Raw genomic sequence first — 15,193 nt, 5'->3', positions numbered from 1 at the left:
TCTCAGCAGGTGTAGTTATTTTAGCTAGATTCAAAGGGCAGTAGGGAACACTGCCCTGACCTCTGCACACAGCTAGGTACTGCGTGTGGGTGTTCATTAGGAGTTCGAATCTGAGCTAACACGATCTTCTCATTTCAAATTGGAGCCAGAAGCAACAAAGCAAGTTTAAAAGTAGGATTTCAAGAATTAAATAAAAAAATACACTGCAAAAGAGTCAGACTGCAACTTAGATTATACAGCTGATATGAAGTCTTATACGAGTAATCTGTTTTTCCAATACCACCTTAGATTTTTTCACTAGATATTATAAGGGAGAGATAATAAAAGAGTCAAGGGAAGAAGAGGCAATGGTAGCCATACCATGATCTTGTCAATAAAACGTTAAGGATTCAATTAAATCTAATGGAACAAAGCCCATTTCAGAAATAGTAAGATTTTAGTCCATCAAAAGAAAATTACCATTTTCTAGTCTCATTCCCACTATGCCCACAGGGTCTGACAGCACTTTCAGACAGCACTATTAATCCTCCTCGGCAGCGTGGTGCACGATGACCATGACAGAAAAGCTTTCTCTACGTGAGCACTGCCTGGGCGGTGATCGGAGGAGATGGGCAGGGGCGAGGCAGGGAAGCCCTACGTGCAGTTAGGACACACGCAGGCACCGATGCTTTTTTTTCCCCCCCCTCCCTAAGCCACAAACTCATGCCCATGCATCATCTTGTGCCCTTCAGCACCTTGCAGTTTAAAGCCTGTCTGCAGGCTGCTCCTGTCAGGTATCAGAAACACAAGGAATGCCACCAGCAGGCCAGCTCCTTACTCTCTCCCCCAGCATCTCAATGAACCATTTTCACCAGTCTGGCAGACACAGCGTGCACAGCCCTGCCTTTGCCTGGGTCACTGTTGGTGCTCCCAGCCCGTGATCCCGCAGCTCACGGCTCCTTCCCACCCCGGCCATGCCTCTGTCTGCCCATGGCTCCCTCTCTCATTTCCCCCACGGCTGCCAATTCCCTGCCAAGTGACGGTGAGGATAAAGCCACAGCTTGAAGACTTTATTACCCTGGGTACTTCCCTTCTGCCACCTTCCCTGGCCACCACGAGGGTGGGAACAGGCTGTCCGGTCTTCCTACTAGGAAGGACAAAGCCACTGCTGCCCTCCAGCAGACAGCCAGTGACTGTATTAAAGCCTGGATTTCAGACTTCTTTCTGCCACATCAACATGGGAATTGATACTTGTGGAAACAAAAGCTTTGTTAATTCCTTAATCTTATCTTCAGTTAAATCCATATGCTGCGCGTACCACTCCTCTGCAGTTTGTGTCAGAGCTCCCTTGGGTTACGGCTTTTCAAAGGTCTCAAGTCCTGGGCTGGGGAATTACTTCTAACACAAGGAGTGGCATACTCCTAAAACATTGTTCTTTCAGGAAAACAAATGAGAACTCTTTGCAGCCTTTCAAGAAATTAAGCTAACTGGTCACAACAGAGCTGTAAAGTCGAGTTTTTCCAAGAAGAATTCAGTGTTTAACTTGAAGCTATTCATGCAGCTGGCTTCCTTCTGGTCTTTTGAAATCCTTAAGCTGTGCGTCTTGTGTGAAGTACAGCTGAAAAAAAAACCTTTACACTTTCATAATTTGACCCACTGTTTGGTTTTGGAGAAAACTTACTCAAACACAGGGCTGAAAGGAACCATGCTGAATCAGCCTGTCCACTCCCCTGCAACCACAACCATGCGGCATGATCAACACCCACAGGACTCATAAAACCTTCCACTCTCTTACCTCAAGCCCTACACACAGGCTTGTGCTTTCCAATGTTAAGCTTTAATTTTTGGTCTTTCATGTAAAATTACCATTGGAAGAAAGGCAAGAGTAAGAACACAGCTAATACCCTGGATCCTCACACTAACACAGATACACAGCAGCCCGACCTGAGAGAGATCTTCTGCCCGACTCCAGAGTTTGCAACATGTCACAGTGCCAAGCATCTGGGCCAGAAAACTCCTTGTTTCCAGAACTGCCCAACAGCACCAGCAGGACTGGCTACTTCAACGTTTAAACCAGCGTCCTGAGTTCTTCCAAGATGGTAAAACCCTACGACAGGCTCGGGAATGGGAGCTTGCGCTGTGGGGATTAAGGCAGGGCAAAACCATTATTTCCCCTTCTATTACGCAGCAAAACCAGAACGGCCGAAATCAATGTAAGACACTGCAAGGATGCTGAAATCACAGCGCTCACAGCAGACATTTTCCCACTACTACAGCTTTTCTATAGCACAGCAGGATCTATTCTGAAAAACAAACAAACAAACACTCAGTTCTTTGTCTCTACTACTCTTAAAAATATTCTTTTAAGAAGTTTCACTACTTCAAAATAAGTCAAAAAGTCCAAACCCTTAAAGGGCCAGAAATCCTACTTGGGGATTTCCATGAAGCTGTTTAATATTTAAAGCCAGTTGTAATTTATTCTTACATTCTAAAAATCATGAAGACTTCGAAGTGATCCACTTATATTGATTTAGTATGTAGCCATACTATCACTCATTCTAAATAGCTCTTTTCACTTCTTTGTTTTTACCCCCCAACAAATGGATTTTACGAACAAGCGTGTTCACTAAAGTCGTGTACCCTCTCAATCTTCTTGCTGGGCTAAAAAAAAAATTTTTTAATTTTCTCTGATGAGACAAGTTATCTATTGTCCTAATCATCTTCATAACCTCTGTCTACATTCATTCATCTTTTTTTATTACGGTATCTAAACCTCTCCCTACTCTAAATAGAGGCATTATTAATTCTATTTTCCTGTCTTCTGCGGAAGATAAATTGGGCTATACATCTATAATCTTACTGCTGCCTTCACAGACGCAGCCGGTTCACAATCACCCTTCTGCTGACCAAGGCATCCAGAGTTGCTGGAGGAAAGGAATCAAGAGGCTGGAGCACCTCTGCTACGAGAGGCTGAGAGCTGGGGTTGTTCAGCCAGAAGAGAAGACCCCGGGGAGACCTTACAGCAGCCTGCCCGTGCCTAAGGGGGCTGCAGGAAAGCTGGGGAGGGATTCTTGGTCAAGGAATGTAGCAACAGAACAAGAAGTAATGGATTTAAACTAAGAGAAGGTAGATTTAGATAAGATATTAGGAATAAATTCTTTACACTGAGGGTGCTGAGGCACTGGCACACGCTGCCCAGAGAAGCTGTGGATGCCCCATCCCTGGAGGTGCTCAAGGCCAGGCTGGATGGGGCCTTGGCCAACCTGGTGTGGTGGGAGGTGTCCCTGCCCATGGCAGGGGGGTGGAATTAGGTCCCTTCCAACCCAAACCATTCTGTGATTCTCTTCCGCTTTTGCCTCCCATTGCAAAAGGCAGCAAACGTACCAACACCCAGGGTTGCTGAGATGATGAGCAGGCTTTAGAACAGAACAGTTCCACTGGAAGGGACCTACAAAAGAAATCGAGTCCAACTGCCTGACCACTTCAGGACGAACCAAAAGTTAAAGCTTAATTATTGAGGGCATTGTTCAAAATGCCCCTTGAACACTGACAGGCGCGGGGCATTGGTACTACGCTTCTCTCATCTCTCCAGTTCGGGAATTCAACTGGTCTGCCACAATACTGGAAGCACTTCCGAAGTGCAGAGCCTGTACAGAAAGGGGTTTTGTGAGTTTGTATCTCCTGTCATTAGCACTACAGAAGTGTAATCCTACCAGCACAGACCCCTGGGCATGGCAACAATAACCCTCCCTTCCTCAGACTGCTGCGTCTCATTTTCCACCACTTGCTTCTAATTATCTCAAAGGTTTTATTTCCTTACGAAAGGTTGCTCCACTCTGCTCCACCTGCCCAGACATTGCTACCGTGACAGGGACACAGGCTTCAGTCAGTGGTGCTGCCCCAGCAGCCAGCAAGCAGCTGTGGGCACCAATTATATCAGGTGCATCTTTGAGCCTAACCATCACCCATCCAGCTTCCCAAAATGGGTGCAGCTGTCCCCTCTGTGCACCAGATCTCATGCAAGCCTCCTTCTGCAGGAGGAAGCAGCAGAACAACATTCAGGTGGCAGTGCTTTTTTTTCTCCAGCACCCCTCAGCTCTGAACTCCAGCTCCTCCGTCAGAGACCAGGGGAGGTTTTGGCACAAAGCCTGTATAGTTTCAAACTTAAACACGGGCCGAGAAGTGAAAGGGTCATACTGAAACTTCCTGTAGCAGTCTTTCCTACCAGCATCTCACTGCAGTATACAACCACAAATTCAGAAAATGTAATTCTGCAATCCCAAGGACTAGGTTCACCTCTCTCACACACTAACATCACTAAGAGCGATGTGCAAATATACACAGATGAACTCAGACTCCCAGTGCTGAGCAGCAATCAAGCAAGCACCAAAGAATTAAAGGCCTTTGAGACAATGGGGTCTCTCTTGCTGTTGCTTGTTGTTAAATTAAGCCAACTCAATTAGCCCTTTACATTGCAGCCTTCTTATGTTGATCTTTCTTTGGTCTGTCAACCAGGCTCGTCCAGAACTTAAAGCCATTTTCAAGTAATATTTCATCACTGTGCAACTTCAGCTACAAACAAGTAATTAATGCTAATGAGTTTTTCTTTTTTTGCAGCAGCAGCCACCATTAATACCAGTTGACTGGGTTTCACTGAAGCATAGAAAAGGCTCATGACTGGAAGAATGATAAATGATTTATGAGCAACAACATTTACTAGTGCATATTTTAGAGTAAGCCAGCTCCATAGGCTTTCTTGGAAAAGACCTGCAAGAAAAGCAACAAGGAAAAGGATAAAAATCAACACTTGATGTGGGGGAAGAAGTCTGGAATATTTAATCAAAGTCCTTGCATTCTGTTTGTCGCTGTTTACATTTTGCATATTCAAGACATCCAGTTCTAAGTCAATTCTCAGCTCTTCCTCCTACAATGCTGTTCTGAATGCATCTGAATTTTGTAGAAGGTAATCGACAAGTATTTAGACTTAGTTCCGTAACATTTAGAGGTGGTAGTCTGTAGGGGAGAAAGTTGCTTCTAAGCCTAAATTGAGTTTTAAATGCTCTTCAAAGACTGAGCCCTCCCTCCTCTGAACCTCTACTTGGGAGATTTGATTTCCATATAACCCAGTTAATAATTTTTGCTAGAGGAAGCCAGCTAGACAAGCTGAGAATCTACACAAGTAAACAGGAGCATAATCATTAGAAAAAACAGTGAAGGGTAACAGGAACATTTCTACTTGCTGTGAAAAATTCTGGCTCAAAAAAAGCTATCAGATGCATCTCTCTTACCTTGTTTGCGAACATCTTCCACAGCCGCTACCAGCTCCTCCTTAAGGAACTGGCTCTCTTTCGCAATCTTGTCTCCTTTGTCCAGGAAATTCTCTGTTGCTTGTTCAACCGAGGCAGCCAAAACATGAGCCTTTTTAGAGCGCCCTCGTTTTTTATTAGAGGGGCCCTTGTTACTTGTGTTAACCAATGTTGTAACCTAAGGTTATGAACAGAAGGGGAAAAAATAGTTTCAGATGAGAGTAGGGTCACAAGCATTTTTTTGGTTTTAGACAGCATATTTGTAGTGCTTCCACTACTGTCAGCTCCAAAGGTTAGACTGGCAAACAAGCGTTTTTCACTTCTCTTTAAACATTACCATGCTTTTTGATTCATTAGATGAGCTTTATGAATTCAGCTAAATTAGAGATTTTTCTTATCAGAAGCAGACCTGATAATTTGATTTTAGGAACAGAATTCTATTTGTATTTTGATGAACTGCAATCTCAATAACAGGCCACAGCTATTTGGTATTATACTACAACAAACCAAGTTGAGGATAATTAGTTTGGGATAGTTCTCCAGGCATAAGAGATTTAAAACAAGGTTGAAGCCATTATCTACAGAAATCTAGCAACACAATATCCTTTCAGTTCAAAACGGTGAATATTACAGCCAGCCAACTAAATGCAGAGCAAAGAAAGGACCTCAGAGCTGAATCCATCTTCTCAGTAAGTTAGTTCAGGTTGATTCAGAGAGGGAAAGCCCACCAGCTGGGAGTTCATCAGCTGTCCTTAAACGGGAAGCATTTCTACCTGGTAGTCTCCGCTCATCATGTATTACAAATAGTTGCAGCAAGGCAATTTACTCAGCTTTCCTCTCTGCGTTCTGTCAGTCTCATCATTCCCAAAATCTGGGACTGCCAGCACCACCTTTTATGCTACTTGAGGAATCAATTACAGACACTGAACTTGGACAAAAAGGTCCTTTAACCAAGTCTGCTCAGTTAAGTTTGCCAAATTAGGACTATTTCTGTTAGGGAGAGACTCCATCAGCAACTCTGGCTTCAAAGCAACACAGCAGATCACCAACTGCCCAGCCAAGCATCTAGAGGGGAACAAATGGCAACTTGCTTCAGAAGTACAGACTGCAACTTGGCAATACAGGGATGTAAACACTGGAAACAGAACTTAATCATTTCAGCTCCTGCTCTGCACAGGCTGCATCCAGTTCATGTTGTCACCTTAAGAATGCCACAGTTCAGGAAAACAACACTGAAAGACATGAGTTAATTCTTGAGTGCACTTGAGAAGGTCTGGAGGAGAAAGATTCTTGGAAAAAGAATCTTCAAAATGCCCAAAAGGTACAGCTTACACGTACAAGACACATTGTAGCCTCCCTATATTCTTCTGTGCATTTCATTGAGCAACAGACACCATGCAGAAATAAGCTTTTATTCACAAATCCAGTGAGAAGCGTAGGCAGAATTTCAAAAAAAGCATGCATAGCTTGTAAAAGATGTACTGAAACAGTAACAAATGCCATAAAAGCATATTTCTCATGTGGGACCCAGTTAGGAGGGGCTGGTAACCAATATACAACACAAGGCTGCTATAAACGGGTTGCAAGCATTGCTTCACAGGAAACTGCTGCCCCACTGCCTTAGAATTAATAAAACAATCCACTGGGAATTTCACCATTTATCTGAATCTCTTTCCAAAGGGAACAATGATCATAGGTAATCTCAAAGAAAACTTATGAGACCTTGCTTTGAACAAGCACTAATGGCTTCAATGCAAGAGGCTTCTGTCATTCCTGAGTATCAGTTTCTAAGTGACACAACGCAGCCTTTTTAAAAGATGCGACAAATAAGCAACATACCACCCAAAATACAGGTGAGAAACAGCATATGACAATGGAACATTAGCTACTGAAATGCATTTCTGCACCTCTCATTGACATACCGAGTCTTACCAGGTCCTGAGGAAGCACAGAGTTGTGCCCAATCATTCTGTAAAATACAACTGATCGAAGAAATGACTTGTGCTTCCCCCCCTCTGGTTTTGCAGTGTTCTTCTAGAGTTTAAGCTGACTTACTTAATGAGATAGTACATCAGAACAGGTAATCAGCTTATGAAAGTTGTTCCCTGCCTCCCCCCCCACCCTTTTTTTTTTTTTTTTTACCTGTGTAACAAGAGGCTCAAGTAGTCTTTCAACCGCCAGTGTTCTTATCTCCAAGCTTTTGGGGTCCCATTTGAAGTTCACGTTGCCTGCAGTAACAGCCGTCATTTCTAGAAGAACAGAGCTCCATGAGTAACTTGGTTCTGATTAACGCCATTGGAATTTATTTTAAAAACAATATAAAGCCAGAGGCTATTAAACACGCAGCACGGCCATTCCGCGTAAATTAAGCCTATACTGTGTATGGAAATATTAGTGTTGGTTGAGCTGGTGGTAGCTAAAAAAATGAAGTCGCTTGCTATGAAGCATACAGGCACTGCGTGTATGCTCTGGTTAGAAAGTAAAAGTGTGAAAACAGCCAAACCAAACCACCACCCCAAAGCCCCAGTACGTGAATCAGAACAATCAGACAGGTAACACTGGCTACTCATCAGCAGCCCCTGAGCAATGACGAAGGGTCTCGGGCGAGGTGGGACTGGAGAGATGAAGCTAGAGGCAAAGCAGATAACCTCTGCCGACCGCCGCCACCCCTGGGGCCAGCAAGATCCTGACTCCAGCAGCACCCAACAGCTGCTGGCTTGCCCCAGTCAGCACCACCCAACGTCAGTGCTCCAAATGCTTCGGCGAACAGGGAGCTGGGGGCTAGCTCAACTCGCTCAGCCCATTCAGCCTTGTGAAGTACAGGAGTAGAAGAGCGAATGTAAGGTAAGCCCCATACAGCCAGAAAATTCAGCTGGTTCACGTTCAGCAACTTAGATAGCTGTTACACTTCCTCTTAGCATTTACATAGGAGGGAAAAAACAGATTGGCATGAAGAGATCTCTTAAAAGCTGTCACTGAGCCTTTCCTTCCCATTGCGCTTTTATGCCGACGTCCCAATGGAACTGCTAAAACGATTACAGAAAAGGTTTAGTGAAATTACTACAACAGTTCTCCTTTCCTCAGGAGGACAGAAACCCGATCACTAGGTTAACACCACCATACTGCATAGCACAGCAACTAACCCTGATAATCACAACTCCAGCTGCGGTTAGAACAAGCGCACAAAACCAGCTCATGGTCCGTTAGACTCGACAGGTTCAGCTCGTCTTCAGGTTGCCCTCCAAACACAAACCTGTGTTCGGCGTAGTCTTGAAACTCAGTGTTTTCAGAAAGTCAGGAAGAGTAATCAGTCATCAACATCTCCTTCCCCCTTCTTCTAAGCACCTGCTGTTAGAGTTGCTTTAAAAGCTTGTTAGCTGGTATTTTTAAATCTTGCTCTGGACAGGACATTGTCTGCATAGCAGCTCAGAAGACAGACTGCTCCGACAGCACCAGATGTCCCCGAGCTGCCGGGCGAGCACAGCATCCCATTATTTTTAAGAAGCAGGAGGCAAAGCCCTAATTTTGGTACCCAACCATGTTTACAACACACACCAACAATAAGCATTTTACAGCAACAGGGTTACACAGCAGAAACAGCACGCACACGAATGGTTACTTCCCCTTCAAAATAAAATCCCCGGCACCTGAGAAGCTCAGACCAAGGCAGCAGGGAGATCAGGGCCGAGCATCACCTGGCTGCAGCCAACAGTGCCTTCGGTAGGTGTCTGACACCAAGGGGGCAATGTGAGCAATAAAACACTCGCTACAATAGTGAAACACATCTTTGCCCTGAAAAGTCTCCACGCAGTTGCATACCGAAGCACAACTTTGCAGGGTGCAGGGCAGGAGCATTCACCTCACCTGCACAAACCTCTCTCCACTCCCTCCATGCCCCAAGCGCCTACCCTGCCGCAGGGAACGCAGACTTCAAAAGCTGAAAGCTTAGAAAAGGAGAATGAGGCCAATGTTAGCACGTGAAATATTCCTGATGGTTTTAAATCAGGAAGCTGGAAGGCACAGACTAAGGGCTGAGCTGTGACTCCTCCCTGCCACAGCAGGGGGAGAAGGGCTCCCTCCTCTTCCGCACCTCAACAGAGTCCTAGGCAGCGACTCACAGGGTCACTGTCCTTGTCTCCCCCTTTCTGTTCTGCTGCTCCAGCTTGGCACCAGCTCGTGCCAAGGCCCAGGTGTGCCGATGCTGGCACCAGGCGATCAGCATGGCTGGCGTGGGAAGAGCAGCAGGCTGCAACGCGACCTCAGCACACCACCGGGAGCCACGGGCTCAGGCTCTCCAAAATCCTGCACGTCCACGCCGCTCCCCAAGGTCAGCAACAGCAAGCTCTCCTTCCTCTGCACAGGTAAGTTTTTCAGGTGCCAGTCCGTAAAAATGCATACAGGAACCCCCCTCTCCCCCCACACATCCCCCTGCCCTGAATGAGCCATGTCACTGCTTGATTCCCTCCTGGTTAGCTGGTTGTGAATGCTGCCTACGTAAGTAGCCAAGAAAAATATGCTGAAAGCCTTTATGGTTTCTGAGATCCGTACCCAGGGCTCTGGAAAGCCCATTACGTTTCCAGGTAAAAGCTGTTTCTGTATGTTTAACGCTGTTATGCCTCTTTCGGAAACAAAGCGCGGGGCTGGAGGTAACAGCAAGAAGATACATTAATTGTATTAGGAGGATAATGAAGGCAATTCATCTGAAAACAAGTTCGTATGACGGCTCACGAATTGGCCAAAAGTAATGGTCTACAAAACCACTTAGTATGAACTTTATTGAAGTTTATCTTAAAAACATGGCTTGATACCAAATACACTGTTTGGCAGCAACAGCTGGGGTGCCACTTGTACGCTGCAGTAAATACAACGCTTTAAATACTTGCGAAGAACACAGTAAAAGGCGAGAGCCTTCAAATACGCAAGTGAATTGGGTGGTTTGGGGGATAATGGGACAGCTGCCGGGGTCAAGTGAAGGCAGGGCTGCACACTTGAGATGAGGAAGCTCCGATTCAGTGGCACTTCTTGTGCCTGTTCAAGTTTGCGCCTCTTGGATCCACGCAGGCTACCATCTAGCGCACAGCCTCAGCGGATGGTGTCGCAGTGCTCAGCTGTGTGCCCTTGGAGAACACCGGGCGATTCCCAGTGCAAAGGCTGTCATGTCTAATGGAGACGAACGTCCCCTGGAAGCAGGATGCCACCAAAGGCCAGCGCAGCACCGCTCTCGGAGCTGGGACAGCCCAGGGGCTGCGGAGGAGCCTCCCCACGCCACAGACTTATCACGAGCAGGACATACCCAAGCAGGACTCTCAAGGACATAGCACTGCGTGCTACGAAGCGGAAAAGAGTGAGCAACACTCAATCTGAAGTGCTGGAATATACAGAAAGACGCCACCGTACAAGAAGTCGCGTTTGCCCAGCCCGTGTTTCCAAAAGCAGCAGGGAAGCTGCTGACGAACCGCCGTGCATCCTCCCACAGCCCTCCAGGAGCTCACTCCCGTCTTCACATCCCACCCGCTCTGTGCTGGCAGAGCTCTTCCCATGGCTGAGCAATTAACCAGATGGGGAAGAACTGATTTGGCTGGAGGGAAAGAAATCCATTTCTTTGGGGCGGGACGTGCTGCCCATCTGGCTCACCGTGCTGCCGCAAGCGCTTCCAGCAGAAGCAGCCACGGGGAGAGAAGACGGCTACGAAGACGTTCAGGTGGACACGGAGCGAGGCTGGGTGCTGCAGCTGAGCCGTACCAGGTGCCGCTGAAAAAAAACACCTTCCAGCGGGGCTGGGAGGGCATTCCTGCTCTCTGCTTATGTCAGCCTCGGACACGAGGCCATGAGGTTAAACCACGCTCACAGCCCAGAGGCTGACTGCAAACCCTTCAGGCCATTGCAGCGGTGCTGACGGTGCTCGTTGCTTCAGTAGGTGCTCCAGAGTAACACACTTTATCTTACTGGTTCTGGCGTGCATACAAGGCCACGACAGGTGGGGGAAGATTATGAGTTTAAGGAAGCCACTTTCAAAGCTCCCTGCTGCTTCCAGAAATTTCAGTTTCCAGCCAAATAGCATCTCTGCAAGAGCCATCCCTGGGTACCTCACCCCCTGCTTCCTCCAGCAAATCAACAGTTCGAGCTAAAGAACAGGTTCCCGTCATACTCCCAACTTCCAAGCACGCACTGTTGCGCTACAACCCCTCCTTTCCCTGCCACAAACCTGCCCCAGCCCGGCACGCACCTCCCGCAGTGAGCTGCGCTCTCGGGGTAGCCCAGCCCATGCACGTCCCCTTGCGCTGCCTGCAGGGCAGAGGACTGCGCAGCACGGGTGGAGGTGAGCTGTGCTGTGCCATGCCGTGCTGTGCCACCCAGCTGCACCCACGGCAGTGCCCGGCCCTGCTCGGGAGAGGCTGGGACACGACCAGCAGCCACCGCTCGCCCTGGCTGGAGGACGCTGCCCCAAAGCTGCCGCGCACCACTCTGAGCAGCCAGCATGCCGTGCACACACTGAAGGCCCACAGTGCTCTGAGAGCACAGCTAGAGATAGCAGTGCTTTCCAAAAACAGTCACCGGAGGCTTTAAGACTATCTTCAGACACTTAGTGCCAGAACAGGGGCATGCGAATGATTTCTGTTCTTTGGCAAGGGTAAGAATGAAGGCACCAAGGCTCGTGAAGGAGCCGTACTCCAACAGCGAGCTCTGTGCACCAACACAATCGCAGCAGCAGGGGAAGGTGTGCTCACGGTCAGGTTTTCCATCCAGGCTGGGCTCCCACACGCACCTGAAGGCAGTGATGGCCCTGTCTCAGGCAGCACTGAGCTAGCATGACCAACCTGCACTGCACCAGGTCATCCCCCAGCCTCCTGGGCTCTGGACCACAGCAAACCCCTCCCAGCCGGGCAGCCGCAGACCTAACCATGGGGCTCCTCTGCCGCAGTGTAAGCCTTCTGCTGTCGGCAGCAAACAAGTTGGCCTCTCCCTAAGCCTCTTACCCATCATCTTCTACCAGTCTTCAAATTTCAGCTATCCCAGCACAGGGCTTTCCAAAAGCCTTACTGAAGTGAACTTACTGAACTGAGCTGTTCTTACTGAACTCGCCCTTCTCTTACGGAAGGCAGCATTCCACCCGTGGTCTCAGGAACGCAGCAGGGCACAAAGCTGGGCCAAGCACAACAGCCTGCGTGCTGAATTTGAGCATTATGCTGTTCAAAAACAGAGTATTGCACGAGAGTGGTTTGACATAGTATTTTGCCTATATGTGGGAGGGTGCTCTCCGTTTCGGCTCCCTGTCTGCTACGCAGCCAGCTGTTATAGAATCATAGAATATCCTGAGTTGGAAGGGACCCTTAAGGATCATCAAGTCCAACTCTTGACACCGCACAGGTCTACCCAAAAGTTCAGACCATGTGACTAAGTGCACAGTCCAATCTCTTCTTAAATTCAGACAGGCTCGGTGCAGTGACAACTTCCCTGGGGAGCCTGTTCCAGTGTGCAACCACCCTCTCTGTGAAGAACCCCCTCCTGACGTCCAGCCTAAATTTCCCCTGCCTCAGCTTAACCCCGTTCCCGCGGGTCCTGTCACTGGTGTTAATGGAGAAAAGGTCTCCTGTCTCTCGACACCCCCTTAGGAGGAAGTTGTAGACTGTGATGAGGTCTCCTCTCAGCCTCCTCTTCTCCAGGCTGAACAGGCCCAGTGACCTCAGCCGTTCTTCGTACGTCTTCCCCTCCAGGCCTATCACCATCTTCGTAGCCCTCCTCTGGACACTCTCCAACAGTTTCATGTCCTTTTTATACTGTGGTGCCCAGAACTGCACACAGTACTCGAGGTGAGGCCGCACCAGCGCAGAGTAGAGCGGGATGCACAAAATATTCCCATTTTGTGCAGCTGATTGTGCCCAGGCCCAGCAAGATGTACTCCAGCACATTATTCTGTGGCTTATTTCTTCTTCTCATGTTTCCCTACGCAGTCACAGGCATTCTGAATTACATCCTCTCCTCTGGTGTGCTCACAGGGTCTCTTTGGATACTCTGCACGACGTAACAGGAATATCCCTTATTCCATCACCCAGGTCATAAGCCTGGAATACGGGGGGATTCGTGACAACCCAGCTTCACCTTCCAGCCAGAAGGCGAGCCACGCTTCTCCACTCCCAAAGGAACTCTTCTGGTTTGTTTCATTACCCAAGCACCAAACCCATCTGATAATCAGCAGGGATCCTCTACCCTCGCTGGGGGACAGGGCAGAACAAAGATCTGTAGAAGCGTACCTAACATCCACCCAAAACGTGCATCTTGGGAACATCTCGGTGTGAAAAAGGTTAAGGCACACTGTACATCAAGCCTGGTTTGCACGCCACTGACAGCTCAAAACCCTTTTTCATAGAACTGCCACCCCTCTCTCAAGTGACACCATTTTTCTGAATGTTTCTTCCCCTGCCCAGCCTCCCAGTGAACGTCTGCCGCCTTCCACACCTAACGCAGCGCTCCTCTCAGAGGAGGAATTGCTGATGGCCACGGCTGTTTGGCACCCACGGTGCTTTCCAAGGAGGTTTTAAGTGGTTTTGATTTAAGCTGTTTATTTAAAGCCAAGTATACACAACTAAAAACAGTCATCTTCTAACACAACCTTCCATCTCGAAGTCCTTCTGCTCGGCTGCCGAATCTTGTTCTCCACCATGAACGCAGCAAAGTTTTTACCTCTACGGAAAGCTCTAGTATTAGGATTTTGCAACCCGAAACATGACTACAAGCTATAGATGTTGCGCTGACTACTCTTTAATTATTAAAATATTTCCTTCACTTGAATGTATTCAACCTCACGACAAGTTTTGGCACAGGCAGCAGTAACCAGCCAAGTATGAAGACAATTTCCCTTTGGATCAGCCCCTATCTCATCATGCCCCTGGAGGAGCGGTGCCCACTCGGAGCCAGCTCCCAGCATCTTTCTGCACGTACCCCTGGTGCCGCGGTGCAGGAGGCCTGCAGGGAGCCACCTGAAGCTGTCAGGCAGCACCCAGACGTGCACCTTCACGTAGCTGCTGCTTTAGCAGGTCTTTAGACCTTGCTGCTGAGTTAGGAATTACGGCCTCGCCCAGCGCCCCTACAGAAAGCAGCTATGCCTACAGCTCCTGTTTCTCCTCCTGTTCCATGCAGTGATGCAGCAAAGCACGAGGCCACTGCCAGGTCAGCACCCAACACGCTTCCCAAAGCGGTACGTGCTAGCTCCCAGCAGCTTCTCAACTGCTGCTGGACCACGGACTGAAGTAACTTACTTGCTTCCAAAAAAAAAGGAATGAATTCTGTAAGAGCAGGTTTTCACACCTGCAGTTTCCTCTGGCTATTGTTAAGAAGATGGAAGCAACCTCACCAGTGTTCCCAGGTCCACAGCAATGACTGCACAGCTCCAAATGAACTTTTTTTGGAGCAGTAACTGCTAGCAGCAGCCTCCCGCCTTCCTTACGTAAGCGTTAGGCTTTGATTGTTCTATTCTGGCATCATTATCTTGCCTCAAAGGAGCTGGAATGGCGGTGCAAGGCAAGCCAAATCACAGCAAGCACGGGCAATTACTGGCTTATTCATGCCACATTAAGGCTTCAAGTCATAGATGATATCCTTACAGGATGCAAGGACCAAACTTGTGCTTGTGCCTGCTTAACCATCCAGATGGATACGGCTGTACGGCCCAACAAGCTTCCCATTTCGTTCTGTACGGCTTGTGGCTTCCAAAATACACCTAGGAGTCTAACTACACACAAAGAACGCTGATGAGGTATCGGGCACTGCCCTACAAGATGCATGCGCTTCTCCTTAGCAAAAGGATCTCTGTTATAACCAAGATTTATTTTCACATTCCAGCTGCAAACCTTTACATCTGGGGAAGGGAGGGAGCACAGCCTGCGCAGGGAGCTATCACTGTTACCAGT

At 48.0% G+C, this 15,193-nt stretch overlaps 1 protein-coding gene across 1 annotated transcript in view; it reads right to left on the bottom strand.

Moving 5' to 3' along the window:
* CTNNA1 (catenin alpha 1) overlaps window positions 1-7,560 on the bottom strand; it is a 97,999-nt gene extending 90,439 nt beyond the window's left edge. The window contains exons 1-2 of the mRNA XM_035338302.1: window positions 7,428-7,560; window positions 5,268-5,463 (exon numbers count right to left, since the gene is read on the bottom strand). Of these exons, the coding sequence (XP_035194193.1) occupies window positions 5,268-5,463; window positions 7,428-7,532 (301 nt within the window). The 5' untranslated portion in view covers window positions 7,533-7,560. The remainder of the gene's footprint in view (window positions 1-5,267; window positions 5,464-7,427) is intronic.
* Window positions 7,561-15,193: the final 7,633 nt, after the last annotated feature.

The sequence above is a fragment of the Oxyura jamaicensis genome, chromosome 13 (genome assembly GCF_011077185.1).
Source record: "Oxyura jamaicensis isolate SHBP4307 breed ruddy duck chromosome 13, BPBGC_Ojam_1.0, whole genome shotgun sequence".
In the NCBI taxonomy this organism is placed as follows: domain Eukaryota; kingdom Metazoa; phylum Chordata; class Aves; order Anseriformes; family Anatidae; genus Oxyura; species Oxyura jamaicensis.
Note: the sequence above shows the minus strand (reverse complement) of the source record. Positions and strands in the feature narration are given on the sequence as shown.